The sequence below is a fragment of the Melospiza melodia genome, chromosome 7 (genome assembly GCF_035770615.1).
Source record: "Melospiza melodia melodia isolate bMelMel2 chromosome 7, bMelMel2.pri, whole genome shotgun sequence".
Lineage (NCBI taxonomy): Eukaryota > Metazoa > Chordata > Aves > Passeriformes > Passerellidae > Melospiza > Melospiza melodia.
The window spans coordinates 1739409-1763014 of record NC_086200.1 but is presented as its reverse complement, the minus strand read 5'-3'; the positions used below and the strand labels follow the sequence as shown (position 1 = coordinate 1763014).

The 23606-nt window shown below is 51.6% G+C and overlaps 1 protein-coding gene across 1 annotated transcript; it reads left to right on the top strand.

The window, feature by feature from the left end:
- The first annotated feature begins 487 nt into the window (after nucleotides 1–487).
- Nucleotides 488–1420, top strand: LOC134420451 (olfactory receptor 14C36-like). Its single transcript, XM_063160622.1, has one exon. It carries the CDS (start codon nucleotides 488–490, stop codon nucleotides 1418–1420), a length of 933 nt encoding a protein of 310 aa, XP_063016692.1.
- The last annotated feature ends 22186 nt before the right edge of the window (nucleotides 1421–23606 follow it).

The window sequence follows — 23606 nt, the reverse complement described above, 5'->3', positions numbered from 1 at the left end:
GCATCTCTGAGTTGTAAGATTGATGGGGAAAGGCAGAAGTGTTGTGACACTGAAAATGCTGCTGGGTTGGTGAAATGAGCAACGTGAGCCCTTGGCTACAAGTGTGGAGCTGGACTGCGGTGGATCCATCTGCTCTCACCAGCATCTGGGGGTTTTTTAGAGCAACATGGGAGTGTGCAAATCCTCCATGTGAGAAAAGAGAAAGCCAGAGAAACTCCAAACAAAATGAAGTTAGAGACCATTTCCCCTCAGTCTCTACTCTTAATCTTGCCTCAGGGAATTCACTCTGCTCTTCCAGAGGGCTGGAGAAAAGCTGAGGTTTTCTGATACTTAAGAATAGCAGGAAAGACACGGGGGGAGCTTTAAAAGAAAGCCACAGAACACCTGAATACCAAAAGCTCTGTGTGTGTTCCAGGGAAGGGTGTATCAGAAATGGCTTTGATTTTGGTTACAGGTAACTCCTCTCACCCATGTTCAGCAACAGCAAATGTCCAACAGCAGCTCCATCAGGCACTTCCTCTTGCTGGCATTGGCAGACACGCGGCGGCGTCAGCTGCTGCACTTCTGTCTCTTGCTGGGCATCTCCCTGGCTGCCCTCCTGGGCAATGGCCTCATCATCAGCGCTGTAGCCTGCGGCCACCACCTGCACACGCCCATGTTCTTCTTCCTGCTCAACCTGGCCCTCAGCGACCTGGGCTCCATCTGCACCACTGTCCCAAAAGCCATGTATAATTCCCTCTGGGACACCAGGAACATCTCCTACAAAGGATGTGCTGCACAGGTTTTTCTGATTATCTTCTTCCTGGGAACAGAGCTTGCTCTCCTGACCATCATGTGCTATGACCGCTACGTGTCCATCTGCAAACCCCTGCACTACCCAGCCCTCCTGGGCAGCAGAGCTTGTGCCCACATGGCAGCAGCTGCCTGGGCCAGCGCCTTTCTCAATGCTCTGCTACTCATGGCCAATACATTTTCCCTGCCCCTGTGCCATGGCAATGCCCTGGATCAGTTCTTCTGTGAAATCCCACAGATCCTCAAGCTCTCCTGCTCACAGTCCAAACTCAGGAAACTGGGGCTCATTGTTGGTAGTTCCTGTTTAGGTTTGGGTTGTTTCATATTCATTGTTTTCTCCTATGTGCAGATCTTCAGGGCTGTGCTGAGGATCCCCTCTGAGCAGGGACAGCACAAAGCCTTTTCCACCTGCCTCCCTCACCTGGCTGTGATCTCCATGTTCCTCAGCACTATTCTCTTTGCTCACCTGAAGCCCCCCTCCATGTCCTCCCCATCCCTGGATCTGGCCCTGTCAGTTCTGTACTCGGTGGTGCCTCCAGCCCTGAACCCCCTCATCTACAGCCTGAGGAAGCAGGAGCTCAAGGCTGCAGTATGGAGACTGATGACTGGATGCTTTCAGGACCATTAAACTGCTGGCCAGTTTCTGCAAATCACTTGTAATAAACATCATCTTTGATACTTCTTATGACATTTTGAAAGTTCTTTGATTTAATTTAATAATATTGTCTGATACTCTTTGGTTGGACATGACCTACACACACGTGATTAGGGTCAAAGAAGAAAACATTTTTATTTTGCATGTTCTGTAGTTAATATATTTTTTAAAAAGAGTGATCTTAAGTCATGAATTACATCACAATAACTTTTTTTAATCATTGATGCAAAGCTATTACTGTCAATATAATTGGCAAAATTTCACAGAAATTTAATAGGGTACATATAAACATCTACTTATGCACATAGTCTAGCTTACAAAAATTTTCATAAATCTTTACTAATCTGTTCCCATGGTGACTGCCTTGTTTTCTTCCTTGCTATGAATATACTCTAAAATCACTAACTGTTATTTCTTCTATTAACTCATCTTTGCTTGCAAGCTAGCTGTAAAGCCCCTCTGTTTTGTCCACAAAGAAATGTCATTGTTTGTACAATTTCTCATTTTGCTACTCTCCACCTACCCTGCAGCCACCAACTATTTCAATGAGGGGCTGCACTCTTGATGGCTTTAAAGGAAGTAAAGGATCTCCCAGCAGAGTTTTGTGCAGAGAAGCCCTTTTGTTGCCCTCTCTGGAGCTGCAGCAGCAATGTCTGTGTGCAGAGCTGGGGACAGATCAATGCTGGCCCAGTAGCTGTGCCCAGCAGCAGCAGCTCTTGGTGTTGCCAGTGCTGCTGCCGTGGCCCTGCCCCGCTGCCCTGGTGGCCCTGGTGTTGCTGCAGGGCCTGAGTGCTCTTGGGGCCGGGCACAGCCCTGGGGGTGGTAGTGCCGTGGCTGCAGCAGGGACAGGTCATGGGCACTGCTGGGGCAGTGCTGACACCCCAGGCCAGGGATTTGCGGGCTCCATGCTCCTTGCCCAGGCTCTCTCAAGAACATGCCCAGGCCAATGCTCAGCATAGAAAAGCCCTGTGAGGAGCCCCAGGCTGTTGCTATGGGGACATGAATATGAGGGAGCACAAAAGCCATCAGCCCCTGGGGCCAGCAAGGGCTGGGGAACACCACGGAAAGCACTCAGCTTTGTCCTGGCCTCTGCAGTCAGCCAGAAAGTTTGTTCCCATGAGCTGGGAGTTTCCTGTCCCACTGCAGACGCTGTTGCTCAGAGCCAGGGCTGCCTGGCAGCCAGCCCCAAACTGCCCTGAGCATTTCCTTTGCTTCACCTTTGCTTTCTTTACTCTTCCTGCTACAAATTTCTTCCTATTACGCAGCCTTGTTCCCTGCCCTGCAAACAGCCCATCCCTGTTTGCCCTTTCCTCTCTGGCCCCACTCCCCATTACAGTTCCTGACTTGGCCCCATGGGAACATCCCTTGGGCAGCAGGATCATCCTACAAGTGCTGCGCCAGCCTCCGTGCCCAGCCCTTGGCAGCCCTGGCTGCTGAGCCCAGTTTTGGCCTGGGCTGAGTTTGGCTGTGGCCCAGCTCCATCCTCCTGCAGGGCTCAGGGCCTGTTCCCAGCCATGGCCAGCCCTGGCTGCCTCTCTGCTGGCCCGGAGACTGGTAGAGCCCAGGGGCAGGGCTGTCTGTGCAGCCCCACAGGTGCCAGGGGCTCTGGAGGAGCTGGCAGAGGCTGCCCAGCAGGGAGGCCATGGGGCACAGAGCCCCAAGGCTACTGTGGGCACCACAGCACAGGGGCCGTTCACAGCCACAATGCTCCTGGCCTGCGCTGGGCCTGCACATGGGCTGCATCACCATGGCTGGGCCAGCACAGAGCCACAAAGGGGCCACGCAGCCGCTGCCGGGGCTGACAGCAAGGCCAGGCACAAACAAGCAATTGCTGAGCACGGCCTGCACTGGCCAGGCCTGACTGTGCCAAAGGCAGAGCTCAGCTGTCCTTGGAGGCTACAGGAACAGTCCAGAGCCCAAAGAGCCTCCATGGCTGTGCTGGAGACCAAGGCTGCAGGCGGGAAACGCAGGGCTGCTGAGGGATGGGGAGGACATTGAATTCCAGCACACACCTCAGCTCTCTGATGATCCCAGCACCATGCTGGGCCCTGTTTCAGACTGGAGCAGAGCAGATGTTGATGGGACAGGAGCCCTGTAGGGCTGTCAGGGACCTGTAGCTTGCAAGGTGCTCTGCTCTTCCTCAGGTGCTCTCTGAGAGATCCAATTCCAGCTGGGCACCTCAGGGCACCAGTGGCACTGCCTGTTCAGGGGGACACAACTCTATCTGCCTGGAAGGGGGCATAGGTTTTAATACCTGTTTCTTTCATAATATACAAGGAAATCTTTTTTTATCTGAGTCACTTGGGTACTTTTGAGAAATGAAAATGTTTTCCCACCAGGAACAGGATTTCCTGATCTACTGGATTCTTCTTCTGATGGCAGGAGTATAAATAATCAGCTACTCCTCGACCTTTGCCCCCAACTTTAAGTGTAATATTTCACAACTCTCTTCCTTCAGGTGTTTCCAGCTGTCCTCTTTAAATGGCCATGTCTAAGGATACCTCTTCAGTTAGGCCAGCTGTATCTATGACCTTCCCCTTGCTCCCAGACTCCCTCCCACAGCTGTTCTCTTGTCATTCCAATGCATCTCCCTTTACTGGCTCTATGCCCTGAGCTTCAGGGAGTTGCCCAATCTTCCAGAAGTTTAAATAACTCCTTAGACACATCTTAGTGGTGTTTATATATTTTCTTTCACTTCTTCCTATGTCTTTGTCTAAAATTCTTCCTTTATGGCAATCCCTTGTGGATGGTGGATATGTCAGATATTGCTGGAATGTCACAAAGAGTTCAGGAAAGTTTTTTGATGTTTATTAAATTTTATCATGTTCACATATTTTATGTGTGCCATGAAGAGAAACCTTTCTGTGCCTCTGAGTCTCACCAGTTCCTGGTCCCTCAAATTACAGGTATCTGATGAGTTGTGATTCCCACTCCAGTGGCTGCACTTGGAACTTCCTCCATAGCCAGAGCAGAGCTCCCTTGTCCCACAAAGTCCCTGGTAAAGGAGGGATGAAAGAAATAGGAGAGGTTGTGGGGATCAAGTGAAGGGCAGAGCCGAGGAGAACAATGACTTTTGCATTTAATGGAGGTGTGCCTTCCCTTGGCTTTGTTGGCTGAGAATAAATGAACATCCCTCTGTGTCTCGGGCAGTTCCTGCAAGGAAAGCAGGTGGGAGTTGGAGCCTGAAAGCTGCAGGTGCAGCCTGGGTGACATCACAGAGTCTTCTATGTCCTTACATCACAGCTGTACGACATCACAGAGTGATGTGCCAGGGAAGGCTCTGTGACATCACAAGTGAGCTTTCTGACATTCCAGCATGGCATGTGACATCACAGGTGGTTGTGTGATATCATAGGGGGGCTGTGTCATATCACAGAGATGACTCTGTGACATCACAGGGGCTGTGTGAGCTCACTGGGGAGGTCACTCTGCCCCAGCCCCCCTCACAGTTCCCCCGAGAGCAGTCCAACCCTGCTTGTGCACAGGGGGTCCCCTGTCCCCCCAGGTCCCCCTGTCCCCGGCCCCGCAGCCTCCCCCAGAGGATGTTCCACGAGATCAACCCCAGAGCCTGACATGGGGATGGGGGGCCGGGGTCCTGGGGGTGGCACAGGGGGACAGGGACCCCCTGGCAGCGTCCCCATGTCCCCCAGGGCCAGAGCCTGGGCCAGGGCTCCTTCACCCTGGTACCAACGAGGCCTTGAGAGTGCTGAAAAAATCCCCAGCAAGGGAGCAGCAAAAACTAGATTTCATATTAAGGGACAGCAGCACAAGTTCCTTGGAGAGAGTCACTCTGCTCCTGACTGGACACTTCAGGCACAGCAAGGAAACAAAGCAATAACAAAACCAAGCAAAATCCAGGCCATCAAAACAGAAATGAACCGAGAACTGTCCCTGTGTGTGTGTGAGAGACACAAGGACAATGAGGGCAAGGATAAAAGAAATACAGCCCAAAAGCTTAAAAGAGCTCAAACTTGACAGGACTTAACTTAGAACTCGACCTTAACTTCTACCTTAAACTTTGCAGTTTAGCAAAAGCACAGCACTTAACAGTATTTAACCTAATTTAAAACCTTTGTCTTAGCAATTTCAACAAAGGAATAACAGTTAACAATATTTAACTACACTTATAATAAACATAACAACTTCACAAAAGACCAACTCTTAGCAGCATTTAACTTCACTTAGACCTTGTTGACTTCACCTTACCTACAGGCCTGACTGACTCAGATATCCAAGGAACTCAAACCTTTCAGAGAGCAGCATTTCTGCCACATTTCCCCAGCACAAGCACTCCTGTGTGCACACAGACACAAAGAGTCAGTGCAAGGCACCTGTGAAAAATTCCCCTGAGGGCAGGAAATGCTCCCTGTGGATCCTTTGGCATCTTCCCAGTGGGCCAAGTGTTGAGCCTGAAGGAATGGGGGGGATTGACCCAGGCTCTGTCGTTGTTGGGTATCCCCGAGGGCAGCAAATGGGAGAGTTCCTGGCTGGGAGAGGCCCCACTCAGAGGGAGTCGCTGGCCCAGGAGAGCTCCAAGGGCTCATTTTGGAGTGCTGTTTGTAGGGCCCCAAGAGAGGGGCTTCAGTCCCAGCAATGGTTCATCCTGGTCACACTCAGCATCAACAGCTTTCTTTGGCAGTGTGAGAACAGGGATGTTGTGCCAGTGAGAGAACAAAAACAGATCCCAGGGCTGCTCCTAGAGAAAGCAGGAGCTGGTTGGGAAGCAGCAGTGCCTGGAGCAGACAGTGCTTGTAATGAGCTGCAGAGGAGCTGAGCCCAGGGGCTGTTGGCCAAGGCCGAGGCCCAAGGAGCATTTCTCAGCTGGCAGGGCGGCCTGAGAAGGGGAGGGGGGAATGCAGCAGCACAGGGCCCATGGAACCAAGGGACCATTGTGACACTGTGGGACCCTGTGAGGCCATGGGGCCAATGTGACACTGTGGGGCCCTGTGAGACCAAGGGACCATTGTGACCCTATGGAGCCCTGTGAAACCGAGATACCATTGTGACACTGTGAGACCCTGTGAGACCAAGGGACCATTGTGACACAGTAGGGCCTCATGGAATCATGGAGAGCACTGTGACATTGCTGGGCCTCACGGAACGAAGGGGACCGTACTGACACTGTGGCTCCATGGAATGTAGGGATCCTTGTGACACTGATGGACCCCATGAAACCAAGGGACCATTGTGACACCGCCGGACCTCATGGAATTTTGGAGACCATTATGACACTTTGGGGTCATTGAACCAAGGGGCCATTGTGACACTGTGAGACCCTATGGATCCCAAGGTCCATTGTGATGTTGCAAGGCCTCATGGAACCATGTAGACACTATTAAGAGACTTCATGGGCTCATGGAACCAAAGGGCCATTGTGACATTGGGAGGACTCGTGTCATCAGTGGTCCATTGTGACACTGTGAAGCCAAATGAGACCATTGTGACACTGCAGGGCTGCATGGATCTGAGGGGTCATGGTGACATTGTGGAACCTCATTGAACCAAGGGTTCATTGTGACACTGCAGGGCTGCATGGAACCAAAGCTCCAGGGTGACACAGAGTGGCCTCCTGTCATCAATCGTCCATTGTGACACTCTTGAGCCAAAGGAGACCATTGTGACACTGCAAACCCCCAAGGTCAAAAGTTCCATTGTGACATTCAGGGTTCATGGAACAGAAGAATCACATGTTATTGTGGGGCCTGGGGAACCACAGAGACCATTGTGACACTGCAAGGCCTCATGGAATCCTTGGGACCATTGTGACATTTGGGGTCTTCTGGAACCTGGGGGCCACTTTGACATTGTGTGACTCCACTGAACCAAGGATCCATTATGACACTGCTGGACCCCATGGAATCAAGACACCATTGTGACATTATGGGGCCTCTTAAATCAAGGGGACACAGAGCATGTCTGACTGGTTTGGCCTCCCATGGACTGCCTGACTGGTCCAACTGACCTTGCCATGTTCAGGGTCGCTTCTTATCTTCTACTGAAACACTGGGGCTCCGTGCTTTCCTTCCCAATGGAAAAGAACTGTCCTCCTCCAGACACCCATGGCCAGAATTGGGATTTCACCTGCAAATTTCCTTATATCCAGGGATTGTTCCCATAGCAATATTGCCAGGACATGTCTGGCTGGCAGCGTTTTCACAAGGGTCAAGTCTCTTTTATCCACAAAACACTGGGGAAGGCTCTGTGCTCTCCTTCCTTTGGGAAAGAACTGTCCTGTTTCTCCAGGAACCCATGGCTGAGATTGGGCTTCCACCTCCAAAATTCCCTATATTCAAACACTGCTCCCAGACAACATCTGCCATTACTGACAAGTCTGGCTGGCCTTGGCCCATTGAGGCTCTCACCTGCCTTCCAAACACTGGGGCTCTGTGCTTTCCTTCCTATGGAAAAAAACTGTCCATCTTCCTCCACGTGCCCATGGCCAGAATTTGGATTCCACCTCCAACATTGCCTATTGGGAAAGACTTGAGGAGATTGTTGGCTGAAAACAATTCATGTGTGGGAGAGGAAGGGGCAGATCCAGCCTTGCCCTGCCCTGGAACCCCAGCCCTGCCCTGTAACCCCAATCCCCCAAGAGCCTCTATCCCAGCCCAGCAGTGTCTGCCAGTCCCTGGCACAGCACAGGCAATGCTCCACAGCCTCCTCTGCAGCCCCCAGCCCAGCTCCTGAGATACCAAATGAGCCCAAGTCCCATGTAGGGAAAGGGCCCATGAAGAGCAAAGGGTATAGAAGGCTGACCACAAGGCAAGCACACATCTTGACTCAACCTCCTTATGGATTTCCATCTGAACAGTGCTGGAATCCAGGAGTTGGTAGCTCTGTGTGTGCTCCTCTGTATCTTTTATATCTTTCTCTCTTTCTAATTCTCTCTTCTTGCAAATTTTGATTAACATTACATTGAAAAGGCTTAGAATTTGTGAAGTTGAATGGGCCAAGTTATTGCTTTGAGAAGTTTGTTTTTTTTTTTTTTAATTGATTGAATGTTGTATTAAACCTTTTGCCAAAGTTTCTCTGCTTTTCTAAAGTTCGCAATAAAGACTATTTAGTTGTTTTGAGCTACTAAGAATCTCTTGTTGGTATTTCTCCAGTACATCCAACTCAGAGTACACAAACAGCTGTTATTCCTTTTAAATGTCTCATTGAGGGAGTTTTTTGGGGAATGGCAGTCAGGGCTTGTCTGTCCTGCTTGCCACAGCCCAGGCAGGGCTTTCCCAACCACATTCCACACTCCATTTCCCAGCTGGAGCCGCTGGTGCCTCTGAGTTGTGCTGCCCCAGCCCCAGGGATGCTGTCCTTGTCTGCCCATTCCCCCACGGTCTCTGGGCAGGGATGGCCTCAGTGGGGGCTGCTGACATCCTCAGCAACTTGGAGGCTGCTGCTGAAATTGACTGCTCCAGAGGCTTGTTCAGCCTTCAGCTCTTCAGTGCAGGAATTCAGTGTCCCAGGGCTCATTAAAATTTAGAACACCTTAACCAGCCAAGCCTCTGGGAATAATTTGATTTAAATGTTCAAGTCTTTTGTGGTTGATTAGTCAGATTTCAGAAGTCTATTCAATGTGACTACCCTGAGATTAAAAAGACAGCAAGAAAATATTTTTTTAGGTCCTGTAATTTTTTTTTCACTAGTAATAAATTTACATGTGCAATCTTCAATTGACACTGAATCCATGTACCTCCTGATCCAGTTTTAATGGATATGAAACTCATGACCCTTCATGGCTGATAATCAATCAGACTCTGTCCCTACGCCCACTCCACCATTTCCCCCATCCAAGCCCTGGCACTCAGAGCAGCCTTGTGCAAGTCTGAGCTCCCTCCAGCCCACATTGGACCTAGCCAAAAGACCACAGTTGAACAGGATACAATTTAATAACAATCACTCAATTAAAATAACAATCACACAATTACAAACTCCTCCCTGAGCAATGTGCAACATCCCAGCAGTGTCCGATGAGTCCATCATTCACAAGTGATTTCCATATTAAAATTTATTTCACACAAACGTGGTTCTTTGATAGATATAAGTACAATTAAGTTTTTGTATCAGGACTCTCGTCCTGGAGTGTGGACAGAACAGCTCAAACAATTCCTGATTTGAAAAGCTGTCAGTGGTGGATGGAGAAGGGAGGTCAGGCTGCTCTTGGTGTTGAGGAAATGCTGAAACCGGCCTGACTCATCTCCTCATACTCTGGCTGATCTCCCCTCTGTCCCCTTCCACCCATTGACTTTTGTCTCCCACCAGACCCCCCTGTGAAGAGCCTGGCTCTGTGTTCTCCATCCCCTCCTCACTGGCACTGCCAGGCTGGCATGAGGAACCCCTCAGCCTTCCCTGCTCCAGGCTGGACAAGCCCGGCTCCTGCAGTCTCTGCTCACAGCTCCGGACAAAATTGGTAGTTCTCCAAAGTTCCCTACATGCAAGGGTTTCTCCCAGACAAAAGCTGCAAGGACAGACAGGTCTGGCTCAGTTTGGCCTCTCATGGTCGCCTCCAATCTGCCCTGGAAACACTGGGGCTCTGTCCTTTGCTTCCTGAGGGAAATAAATGGCCTTCTCATCCAGGTGCTCATGGGCTAAAATTGGGATTCTGGCCCAAAAAATTCTGTATACCCTAGATACTGTATCCAAGATATTTTTTCTGTTGCTTCCAGATGAATACTGCCAGGACAGACAGATCTGGCTGGCCTTGGCCTCTGGTAACTGCCGTTCATCAGCCCCTGAAACAATGGGGCTCTGTGCTTTCCTTTCTGTGCAACCATGGTGACACTTCAGGATCTCATGAACCAAGGGACCATTGTGACCCTGCAGGGGTCCCATGAATCCAAGGGACCATTGTGACCCTGTGGGGTCTCATGGAACCAAGGACATCATTGTGGGGGCCTCATGGAAGCACGGGGCCATTGTGACACTTCAGAAACAAGGAGAACATTGTGACACAGCAGAGCGCCATGAAACCAAAGGGAACATGAAACAGGTCTGGCTGGTTTGGCCTGCCAGGAGCCACTTGAAAGGCCTAGCTGATCTTGGAATGTTGAGGGCTGCCTCTCATCAGCACCTGGAGAACTGGGACTCTGAGCTTTCCTTCCTATGGAAAAGAACTGTCCGTCCTTCAAGGTGCCCATGGCCAAAATTAATACTCTCCCTGAAAAATTCCCTGTATGCAAGGGTTCTCCCAGACAAAAGCTGCTGGGACAGAGCTCTGGCAGGCTTTGGCCTCTGCTGGTCACCTCTCATCTCAAGGAAGCCCTGAGGAAATTATTTTCAGGGGTTTGACTGCTGGGACATCAATGAATCTTAAAAATTCAGATGCTCTTCTAATTATGTGTCTTTTTTTTCTTATTGTGTATTATGCATGAAATAGTATTTTCAGCTAAAAAATGATATTATTATCACTCTCCCAGTGTTATCTGATGAAAAACACCTCATCTACACATGACTCCAGGTCACATGTATAAGCAAACACAAGAAACAATCCAGCAGAAATTATTTGTCTCTGCTCCCATCTGTCACATCTCCTCTGGAGCTGGAGGTGCAGACCCAGCACTTCAGAGGGCTCAAGGGGTCACAAGCTCAGCTCCCACACAGAGAACTTGTAGAATCTGGGCTGCTCTTCTTGGCCCCTGCACGCTCAGCCAGGCTGAGATGGACACTGATGGTTTCTGGGCCAGGCTCTCTGAGCCCAGCCCAGCTCCCTGCAAGCTCTGCCAGCTGCCCTGAGCTCTGGGCAGCACCAAGAGCCTCTCCCCAGCCCAGCCCAGACAGCTCTGGCCCCACAGCTCTGCTCAGGCCAGGCTGCTCTGGGCACTGCCCCATGGCCTCAGCCCCTGGCAAGGGCACAGCAGCAGCTGCAGCTGCCACAGGACTCAGCCCCAGGCATGGGGGAAGGTGCTTGGCCAAGGCCAAAGGAGGCTCCCTGGCTGCCCTGCTCCCCTCGGGCTGAGGTGCTGAGAGCTCTGCAGCCCCTGCTGCCATCCCATCTACCCAGGGCAGCACAAGAGCCTTGGGGCCCTCAAGAGCTGCTCCTGCTTCAGACCCAGGGTCCATGCCAAAGCTGGGGCAGCCACAAAGCTGTGCCCATTTCTGTTCATTGCTGCTCTGATGGGGATGGATCCTCAGCCACTTGGAGGTTGCTGACGAATTTTATTATTCCAAAGGCCTCTTATTTCATGAACTTTTCAGTTCAGGAATTCAGTGAGCAAAGCTCATAAATATTTGTTCAAATACCCAAACAGGAAAAACCACTGGGAATCATTTATGTTTTCAATTCTTCTGTGATTAATTAGACAGATTTCAGAAGAGTATTCAAAGTGAATCTGCTATATTGAAAACAATGCATGTTTGGTTTTCTTTTCCTGTACATAGGTTGATATCAGCATGTCCAATTGATATTGACCTCCAGACCCTTCCAATGCAGTCTGAATACACATGAAAATCAAGACCCTTCGTGGCTGACAATCAGTAACACTTTGTCCCCACCACCTCCCCACCATTTCCCTCATACAACCTCCGTCACTCCTATGGATCAGGAATGGTGTGGCCAGCAGGACCAGGGCAGTGATTCTTCCCCTGTGCTGACCACTGGTTGGGCAGCACCTCGAGTGCTGTGTCCAGTTCTGGGCCCCTCCAATTTAGGAAGGACATGGAGGGGTTGGAGCGTGTCCAGAGAAGGGCAACAAGGCTGGGGAGGGGTCTGGAACACAACTCCTGTGAGGAGCGGCTGAGGGAGCTGGGGTTGTTTATCCTGGAGAAGAGGAGGTTCAGGGGAGACCTCATCACTCTCTACAACTCCCTGACAGGAGGGTGCAGCCAGGTGGCATTCAGGCTCTTTTCCCAGGGAACAGTGACAGGACAAGAGGACACAGCCTTCAGCTGCACCAGGAGACATTTAGGCTGGACATTAGGAAATATTCTCCACACAACTGGGCATTGGAATGGGCTGCCCAGGGAGGTGGGTGAGTCACCATCCCTGGAAGTGTTAAAGGAAAGACTAGATGAGACACTCAGTGCCATGGCCTTGGTAACAAGGATGTGTTGGGTCCCAGGTTGGACTTGATACTCTCCAAGGTCTTTTGCAGCCTGGTTGATTCTCTAATGATTGTGACACTGCAGGGCCCTGGCAAAGCAAGGGACCCTTGTGACACTACAGAGCCTGGTGGCACTAAGAGGACCATGGTGACACTGTGTGTGACATGGCAGTACAGAGCCCAAGGGGCCACTGTGACACTGTGGGGCTGAGTGGAAGCAAGGAGTCCATAGTGACAGTGTGGGTCCTGGTGGAACCACAGAGGCCCCTGTGACCCTGCAGGGCCTTGTGGAACCAAGGGGCCATTGTGCCACTGAGGAACCAAGGAGACCTTGGGAGAGCCTGGGGAAAATGGAATCAAGACGCCATTGTTCCATTGCAGGGATTCTGGGAACTGAGGGAACAATTGTGACACTGTGGTGCCCCATGGAACCAAGGGTCCCTGGTGACACTGCAGCATCTGGTGTCACCAGGGCTCCATTGTGACACTGAAGCACCAAGGAATTCATTGTGGCACTCTGAGGCCTCATGGAACCAAGAAGCTACTGTGACCGTGCAGGGCCTTGTGGAACCATGCAGAGCATTGTGACAGAGCAGAACCTGGTGTCATGAGGGGCCGTTGTGACACTGCAGGGCCCCGTGGAAGCAAGGGGCCAGGGCTGCTCCTCAGGGCCTCATGGAATGAAGGAAACATGTTTGACACTGTGGTGGCCCTTGGGACCAAGAGGCCATTGTGACACTGTGGAACTAAGGAGAGCGTTGCTGCACTGACAGACCTCTGTTTTGCGGAGAAAAGAAGAAAGTTCACAACTTTATAAAAGTTGTAAAGCTCGGTATGCTTTTATTACGATGCGTGCCGGATGCAAGCTTCTCTAAAAAGCATGTGTACTTCTGAAGACTTCAGGTCTCTTTTTATCTCTCTTCTAAGTGCATATGCATACAGTTTCACAATAGGTTTATACATATTCATTCTGCATGACATTTATCGCCAGTTCTCTTTTATCAAAGGAATTTTTAGGTTGGGAGCAAATTGACCTTGTGGTCATTTCTGTTTTTCTTTCTCTGTCGTCTTACTGTCTCCGGCATCTGACTTTTCTTTCAGCTTTGGCGTCACAGACTTTTCACTTCTCTTAGACACTTCACCTAATTCAGAATGGATCTCTACTCTGTCTCACCTCATGGAACCAAGGATCCACTCTGACACTGCAGGGCCCTGAGGAACCACAGCGCCATTGTGACACTCCGGGACTCAAGGATCCAAGGAACTTTGTGACACCAAGGGGTCCCATGGAACCTAAGGGCCATTGTGACACTTGGAGGCCTCATGGAATCATGGAGATCATTGGGACAGACTGGAGCCTCATGGAACCGTGGTGACACAAAGTTGGCTGGGAGTGTTGATCTTCTGGAGGTTAGGAGGGCTCTGCACAGGACCCTGGACAGGCTGGATCCAGGGCCCAAATCCAAAAAGGTGTGGTTTAACAAGTCCAAGTGCCAGATCCTGCACTTTGGCCACAACAACCCCTACAACACTAGGGGCTGGGGACAGAGTGGCTGGACAGCAGCCAGGCAGAAAGGGACCTGCAGGGACTGATGGAGAGCTGGCTGGGCATGAGCCAGAAGTGTGCCAGGTGGCCAAGAAGGCCAGTGGCTCCTGGCCTGTATCAGGAATGGTGTGGCCAGCAGGAGCAGGGCAGTAATTATTCCCCTGTGCTTAGGGGCACTGGTTGGGCAGAACCTCGAGTGCTGTGTCAAGTTCTGGGCACCCTGGGGTGGGCAATTAGAAGAAATTTGTAGCAGGAAGAGTAAAGAAAGCAAAGGTGAAGCAAAAAAAATGCTCAGGGCAGTTTGGGGCTGGCTGCCAGGCAGCCCTGGCTCTGAGCAACAGCGTCTGCAGTGGGACAGGAAACTCCCAGCTCATGGGAACAAACTTTCTGGCTGACTGCACAGGCCAGGACAAAGCTGAGTGGTTTCCCTGGTGTTCTCCAACCCTTGTTGGGCCCAGGGGCTGATGGCATTTGTGCTCCCTCAGGTTCATGTCCCCACACCAACAGCATGGGGTGCTCCCCCTGCTGTATGCAATGCCATCAGGGGCTGCTGAGCCAGTGCTGCCGTGTCTGTGCCTGCAAGGATGGGGAACCTGTGTGAGCTGGGGGAGAGGCCAGGACTGCAGAGGAGGGATGTTGTTGGCAGCTCTATGAGGACACTCTGGGACGCTGCCCTGGGCTGTGCAGTGCAGTGGGGATGGATCAGCCCCTGCTCTGCTGCTCCTTCCCGTCTCCCCCAGGGGCCTTGCAGAGCCCCAGCCATGTTGTTTGCCCCCAGCCTGCCAACGGCCAGCCTGGGGCTCCTCACGGGGGTTTCTGTGCTGAGCATTGGCCTGGGCATGTTCTTGAGAGAGCCTGGGCAAGGAGCACGGAGCCCCCAGGGCCTGGCCTGAGGCATCAGCACTGCCCCAGCAGTGCCCATGGCCTGTCCCTGCTGCAGCCCCGGCACTGCCACCCCCAGGACTGTGCCCAGCCCCGAGAGCACTCAGGCCCTGCAGCAACACCAGGGCCACCAGGGCAGCGGGGCAGGGCCACGGCAGCAGCACTGGCAACACCAAATGCTGTTGCTGCTTCTTGGCACAGCTACTGGGCCAGCATTGATCTGCCCCCAGCTCTGCACACACACACTGCTTCTGAAGCTCCAGAGAAGGCAACAAAAGGGCATCTATGCAGAAAACTCTGCTGGGAGATCCTTTAGTTCCTTTAAAGCACTGAGGGTGCACCCCTCATTGACACAGTCTGTGGCCACAGGGAAGGTTGAGAGAAACAAAATGAGAATTGGTAGAAACAATGACATTTCTTTGTGGGCAATATGAATACCTAAATCAAGAGAAAAAATATCACCACAACTGCACCAACAAGAATTATCAAAGATGACTTTTATTACAAGTGTTGTGCAGAAATTGACCAGCAGTTTAATGGTCCTGAAAGAATCCAGTCATCAGTCTCCATACTGCAGCCTTGAGCTCCTGCTTCCTCAGGCTGTAGATGAGGGGGTTCAGGGCTGGAGGTACCATCGAGTACAGAACTGACAGGGCCAGATCCAGGGATGGGGAGGACATGGAGGGGGGCTTCAGGTGAGCAAACACTGCAATGCTGAGGAACAGGGAGACCACAGCCAGGTGAGGGAGGCAGGTGGAAAAGACTTTGTGCCATCCCTGCTCAGAGGGGATCCTCAGCACAGCCCTGAGGATCTCAACATAGGAGAAAACAATGAACACAAAACATCCGAAATTTAAACACACACTTACAGCAATTAGGACAAATTCCCTGAGATAATGTTTGGAGCAGGAGAGCTTGAGGATCTGTGGGATTTCACAGAAGAGCTGGCCCAGGGCATTGCCATGGCACAGGGGCAGGGAAAATGTATTGGCCGTGAGCAGCAGAGAAGTGAGAAAGCCACAGGCCCAGGCAGCTGCTGCCCACGAGCTCTGCTGCCCAGGAGGGTACCGTAGTGCAGGGGTTTGCAGATGGACACGTTGCGGTCATAGTACATGACAGTGAAGAGATAAAACTCTGTTGCTGGGCAGAAAACCAAAAAAAAAAAAAAACCAAAAAAACAAAAAAAAAAAAAACTTGGGCAGCACATCCAGTGTAGGAGATGTCCCTGGTGTCCCAGAGGGAATTGTGCATGACTTTGGGGACCACGGTGCAGATGGATCCTCAGCCACTTTGAGGTTGATGATGAATTTTACCACTCCTGAGGCCTCTGCTTTCTTGAGCTCTTCAGTCATTCAGTGAGAAAAGCTCATAAACATATGTTCAAAACACCTGAGCAATAAAAGCCCCTGGGAATAATTTATGTTTTCAATTCTTCTGTGGTTAATTAGACACATTTCAAAAGTCTATTCAAAGTGAATATGCTATATTTAAAAGAAGGCAGAGAGAACTGTTTTTTCCTTTTACGTTTTCCTGTTTAGAGATGGATATCAACAATGTCAAAATTATATGGATCCCCACACCTCCTAATGCATTCTGAACAGATATGAAAATTAAGACCCTTCATGGCTGACAATCAATCACATTTTGTCCCTACCCCCACCCCACCATTTCCCTCATCCAAGCCCTGGCACTCAGAGCAGCTGAGGAATGGAGTCACATCCCAGTGTGTCCCCAGGGCTCAGGATTGAGGCCTGGTTAATTCAATCTCTTTATTGCTGATCTGGATGAGGCTATTGAGGGCACCATCAGTCAGTTCCCAGATGAGCTCACGCTGTGTGGCAGTGTGGCTTTGCTGGATGGCAGGAAGCTCTGTAGAGGGATCTGGACAGGCTGGAGCCATCCATGGGCCCTGGACAATGGGATGAGGTTCACCAAGGCCATGGGCCAGGTCCTGCCCTGGGCTCACAACCACCCTAAATCCCTGGACCTGCCCTGCCCCTGATCCCCACAGCCTGTCCTGTTTCCTTCATCCCTGCATTGCCAGGGACTTTCTAGGTCAAGGGAGCTTGCTCTGGGGATGGAGGGAGGTGCAGGTACCACCACTGGAGTGGGAAGCACAACTCATCAGGTTTGTGTCTTCTGGGGGTCAGGAACTGGTGAGACTCAGAGGCACAGGAAGTTTCTCTTCATGGCCAACAGACCATAGTTGAACAGGACACAATTTATAACAATCAAACTCTTCCCTGAGCTATGTGCAATGTCCAAGCAATGTCTGATGAGTCCACCATCCACAAGTGATTTCCATACTAAAATTAATTTTAGACAAATGTGGTTCTCTGATAGATATAAACACAATTAAGTTGTTGTATCAGGATGCTCATCCTGGAGTGGGGACAAAACAGCTCAAACAATTCCTGATTTGCAAAGCTGACAGTGGTGGATGGAGAAGGGATGTCAGGCTGCTTTTGGTGTTGAGGAAATGCTGAAACCGGCCTGACTCATTTCATCTCCTCATGCCCTGGCTTATCTCCCCTCTTTCCCCTTCCACCCATTGGTTTTTGTCTCCCACCAGCCCCTGGTGAAGAGCCTGGCTCTGTGTTTTCCATCCCCTCCTCACTGGCACTGCCAGGCTGGCATGAGGAGCCCCTCAGCCTTCCCTGCTCCAGGCTGGACAAGCCCAGCTCCCTCAGCCTCTGCTCACAGCCCCAGGGGCTCCAGCCCCACCTTGGAGGCCCTTCCCAGACCCTGCTCCAGCTGCCAGACATCTTTCTTACCCTGGGCAACCCAAACCCGGGCCCCAGTGACCTGGATAACCCACGTCTTTGATGTCCTGGTCACACAGCCCTGGACCCTTGTCCCCATTTCAGGCTCTGGGGTGGATCCTGTGGAACATCCTTTGGTGGAGGCTGTGGCTCCAGGTGGACCAGGGGGATCCTGGGGGACAGGGACCCTGCTGGGCATGGACAGCATTGGACTTATTGGGAGAAATTGTGAGGGGGAGCTGGGGCAGAGTGACCAACCCAGTGACCTGACACAGCCCTGCTGGGATGTCACACAGCGCCTCTTGATGTCACAGCCTGCTCTGTCATGTCACAGCTCATTCTCTAATGTCACACAACTGATCCCTGATGTCACAGCCAATTTCATGATGTCACAGTCTGCTCTGTGATGTCAGACTGCTCCCCTGTGATCTCAGCTGTCTCTGTGATATCATAGAGGCAGTCTATGATGTAATAGCTTCTCAATGACCTCCCATAACCCACTCTGTGATGTCACAGCTCACTCTGTGACCTCATGTTACCAGATGATAAATTGTCTACACCAGTTGAGCTCACACCTGGAGGTTGTTCTGCAAAACCCCAGGCCTACATGGATACCACACAATGCCCATTGTGTGAGAAGGGGAACTGGAAGCTCACCAGCCTCAGTGTCCTGCCAGCTCAGCCAGGCCCACAGGAACATTGGGGTCCACGACCACCAGGGACTAGCAGAGAGACCCCCAGGACAGAAGGGTGCATTCAAAAGGGGAGGGGAAATATGTTAATGATTTTGGGGAATTGAATATAATATGTGTGTTTAGTCCAGGACAACCAATGAATATGTGTGCAAAATACAGAAAATGAACAGAAACTTTCTGTGCTCAGCATGCACGGCTTTGGGAGGAGCTCTCCCCCATGCATCCAGCTGAATCAAGAATGCTGCTTCTAATGCTACTTTGAGGTTAAGTAATTTTCTGTTTTACTGGATTTTGTAACACTCCCACTGCCAAGGAAAGCTCTGTCTCCTGCTGTTCACAAACAGAGAAGGGCTGGAGGCAGATGTGGGGCTCGGAGGCTATCTGGGGCACAGTGACCATGAAATAATCAAGTTTTCAATGTTCTGTGAAAGAGGGAGGGGCAGCAACAAAACTTCTGCACTGGAATTAGGAAGGGCAGACTTTGGCCTCTTTAGGATGCAGATTTGGGGAGTACCAAATCAGATACTGATTTTTTAAAGGGAAACAGTCCTTAAAAACAAAGGGATCCAGGAAGGATGGACACATTTCAAGAAAGTAATCTTAAGGGGGAAGGAGCAGCCAGTCCCAGTGTAGCAAAAGATGAGCTGGTGAGGAAAATGACTGGCCTGGCTGCCCATGGAGCTTCTGTGGGAACTCAGGGGAAAAAAGAGGGAACATCACCTTTGGACAGAAGGCCAGGCAACTTAGGAAATGTTTAAGGATGTCGTTAAGTCACACTAAGAAAAGGAAAGAGGTGAAAGCTCCTTTAGAACTTAATCTGGCCATTTCTATGAAAAATAATACTGAATGTTTCTCCAAATAAATTAATAGCAAAACATGGATTAGGAAAACCTCTACACTTTTTTAGGTACAGTGGAGAATACAGTACATGAAGATGAGGAAAAGCCTGCTCGACTTAACATCTTGTTTGTCTCAATTTTAAATTTTAGGATGGGTTGTCCTCAGTACAAGTTTTCTCCTGAGCTGGTAGATGGTCATAGGGAGCAGAACAGACCCCTGTAATCCAGGAGGAAGAAGCTGGGGACCTGCTGAGCCACTCAGATGCTCACAGGTGTCTCTTGGAGCAGATGGGATCCATCCCAGGGGGATGAGGGAGCTGTGGATGAGCTCCCCAAGCTGCTCTCCATCATTTACCATCAGTGCTGGCTCAGGAGGGAGGTCCCAGAGGACTGGAGGTGCCAATGTGAGCCCATTCCCAAGAAGGGCTGGAAGGAGGAGCTGGGGAACTCCAGGTCTGTCAGCCTGACCTTGGTGCCCAGTAAGGTTATGGAACAGATCACCTTGAGTGCCATTCCATGGCACCCACAGGATGGCCAAGGGATCAGAGCCAGCCAGCGTGAATTTCAATATCTGCACTGATGGCCTGGATGAGGGGATTGAGTCCACCTGCAGCAAATTTGCAGATGGCACCAAGCTCAGTGTGAGTGTGGATCTGCTGGAGGAGAGGAGGGCTTTGCACAGGAACCTGGACATGCTGGATCCAGGGCCCAAATCCAACCAGGTGAGGCTTAACAAGACCAAGTGCTGGGTCCTGCACTTTGGCCACAACAACCCCGGCAGCACTACAGGCTGGGGACAGAGTGGCTGGACAGCAGCCAGGCAGAAAGGGACCTGCAGGAACTGATGGACAGGAGGCTGGACACGAGGCAGCAGTGTGCCCAGGTGGACAAGAAGGCCAATGGCTCCTGGTCTGTATCAGGAATGGTGTGGCCAGCAGGAGCAGGGCAGGGATTCTTCCCCTGTGCTGGGAATGACTGAGCAGTACCTAAAGTGCTGTGTCCAATTCTGGGCTCCCCAAGTTAGGAAGAACATGGAGGGGCTGGAGCATTTCCAGAGATGGGCAAAAAGGCTGGGGAGGGGTCTGGAACACAACTCCTGTGAGGAGCGGCTGAGGGAGCCGGAGTTTTTTATCCTGGAGAAGAGGAGGCCCAGGGGAGACAAGGCAGTGTCAAAGCACAAGTTGGACTTGATGATCTCCAAGGTCCTTTCCAGCCTTGCTCATTCAGGGATTCTCTGAAACCACCCTTGGAGCAGTTGCAGGATGAGCCCTGGGCCTCCTCTTCAGAAGCTGCTGCAGCCCAGGTCCCTCAGATTCTCCTGGCAGCCGCAAAGCCCATCCTGTCAGTCCTGCAGAGCCTCTGCAGATCCTCCTCACTGCCCAAAACAGGGAGCCCCAGAGCCAGACACAGCAACCCAGATGTGCCCCCCTGGCCTGGGGTGCCTCTGGCAAGGGAGCAGCACCAGGCACTGCAGGAGCCTGCAGACAATTCCCGCAGCACTTGTAGGATGATCCTGCTCCCCAAGGGATGTTCCCAGGGTGCCAAGTCAGGAACTGTAATGGGGAGTGGGGCCAGAGAGGAAAGGGCAAACAGGGATGGGCTGTTTGCAGGGCAGGGAACAAGGCTGCATAATGAGAAGAAATTTGTAGCAGGAAGAGTAAAGAAAGCAAAGGTGAAGCAAAAAAAATGCTCAGGGCAGTTTGGGGCTGGCTGCCAGGCAGCCCTGGCTCTGAGCAACAGCGTCTGCAGTGGGACAGGAAACTCCCAGCTCATGGGAACAAACTTTCTGGCTGACTGCACAGGCCAGGATAAAGCTGAGTGATTTTCCTGGTGTCCCCCAGCCATTGCTGGGCCCAGGGGCTGATGGCATTTGTGCTCCCTCAGGTTCATGTCCCCACACCAACAGCATGAGGGTGCTCCTGCTGCTGTATGCAATGCAAACAGGGGCTGCTGAGCCAGTGCTGCCGTGTCTGTGCCTGCAAGGATGGGGAACCTGTGTGAGCTGGGGGAGAGGCCAGGACTGCAGAGGAGGGATGTTGTTGGCAGCTCTATGAGGATGCTCTGGGACGCTGGCCTGGGCTGTCCAGCACACTGGGAATGGATCAGCCCCTGCTCTGCTGCTCTTCCCCATCTCCCCCAGGGGCCTTGCAGATCCCCATCCATGTTGTTTGCCCCCAGCCTGCCCACGGCCAGCCTGGGGCTGCTCATGGGGGTTTTCTGTGCTGAGCATTGGCCTGGCCGTGTTCTTGAGAGAGCCTGGGCAAGGAGCCTGGAGCCCCCAGGGCCTGGCCTGAGGCATCAGCACTGCCCCAGCAGTGCCCATGGCCTGTCCCTGCTGCAGCCCCGGCACTGCCACCCCCAGGGCTGTGCCCGGCCCCAAGAGCACTCAGGCCCTACAGCAACACCAGGGCCACCAGGGCAGCGGGGCAGGGCCACGGCAGCAGCACTGGCAACACCAAGTGCTGCTGCTGCTCGGCACAGCTGCTGGGCCAGCTGCTGCCCCCAGCTCTGCACACAGACATTGCTGCTGAAGCTCCAGAGAAAGCAACAAAAGGGCATCTAGTCAGAAAATTCTGCAGGGAGATCCTTTAGTTCCATTAATTCCACTGAGAGAACAGCCCCTAACCAAAACAGTCTGTGGCCACTGGGAATGTGGAGAGACACAAATGGGGGATTGGACAAAAAATTACATTACTTTTTAGTGGATATTGAAAAAGTAAAACAAAGAACAAGAACCTCCAAAATAAAACCAACAAGAAATATTAAAGATAACTTTTTTTACAAGTGATTTCCAGAAAATTAGCTGTTAGTTTAATGTTTCTGTGTCTTCTGTTCACTGGCGCCTCCAGTCATCAGTGTCCAAACAGCAGCCTTGAGCTTGTATTTCCTCAGGCTGTAGATGAGGGGGTTCAGAGATGGAGGCACCATTGAGTACAGAACTGACAGGGCCAGATCCAGGGATGGGGAGGATAGGGAGGGGGGCTTCAGATGAGCAAATACTGCAGTGCTGATGAACAGGGAGAGCAAGGCCAAGTGAGGGAGGCAGGTGGAAAAGGCTTTGTGCTGTCCCTGCTCAGAGGGGATCCTCAGAACAACCCTGAAGATCTGCACATAGGAGAAAACAATGAACACAAAAGAACCAAAAGCCAGACTACCAGTAACTACAAGAAGCCCAAATTCCCTACGGTTGGAATTAGAGCAGGAGAGCTTGAGGATCTGGGGGATTTCACAGAAGAAGTGGCCCAGGGCATTTCTGTGGCACAGGGGCAGGGAAAATGTATTGACCGTGTGCATGACAGCAGTGAGAAAGTCACTGGCTCAGGCAGTTGCTGCCATGTGGGCACAAGCTCTGCTGCCCAGGAAGGTCCCGTAGTGCAGGGGTTTGCAGATGGACATGTACCAGTTGTAGCACAGGATGGTCAGGAGGAAATACTCTGTTGCTGCACAGAAAAAAAAAACAAAAACCTGTGCAGCACATCCTGTGTATGAGATGTTCCTGGTGTCCCAGAGGGAATTTTGCCTGACTTTGGGGACAGTGGTGCAGATAGAGCCCAGGTCACTGAGGGCCAGGTTGAGCAGGAAGAAGAACATGGGAGTGTGCAGGTGATGGCCGCAGGCTACAGTGCTGATGATGAGGCTGTTGCCCAGGAGGGCAGCCAGCGAGATGCCCAGCAAGAGGCAGAACTGCAGGAGCTGCAGCTGCCGTGTGTCTGCCAATGCCAGCAGGAGGAAGTCCCTGATGGAGGTGCCGTTGGACATTTGTGCTGCCTTGGCATGGGGATGTAAGAAAAGTAATCATGGAATAGTTGTGTTTGGAGAGGACTTAAAATACCCCAGCACAGCCTGGGAGCACTTTCCCCACACTGCCTGCCCAGGGCTCTGCTGCCTGGAGCTGTCCCTGCCAGCAGCTGCTTCCCTGTGCCCAGGACTGGGCCCTGCCACTGCTGCCAGAGCCCAGCCCAGCCCTGGAGGCTCAGCTCTGCCCTGCAGACACCTCCCTGCTCAGGCACTGCCCAGGGGCAGCTCAGGCTCTGCAGGCTCTTATGGCAATGTCAGAGCAACCCTGAGGAGGCTGGAAAACCAAAAAAGATGCTGCCCTGTGAGGGGCCCTCTGCTGATCTCTCTCACTGCCTGGTTTATTCAGGTCTGTAGGATTCTTTTGTATTTATTCTCCACCTGAACTGAGAGAAGAATATCTATATGCAATTTCCCATTTAGGCAAAACAGATGAGTAGAATAAAAAAGCAGGATTTTCCCATTTATGAAACCCCGTCCTAGCTGTGCTCCCTGGATAATTGACTTGGAAATGTTCTGCAGTTAATTGCCATGCTGGGAGCAGTCCTGAACAATGCAGCATCCTCACCACACAAGGAGAACACTCCCAAGCCTTACCAGCTGT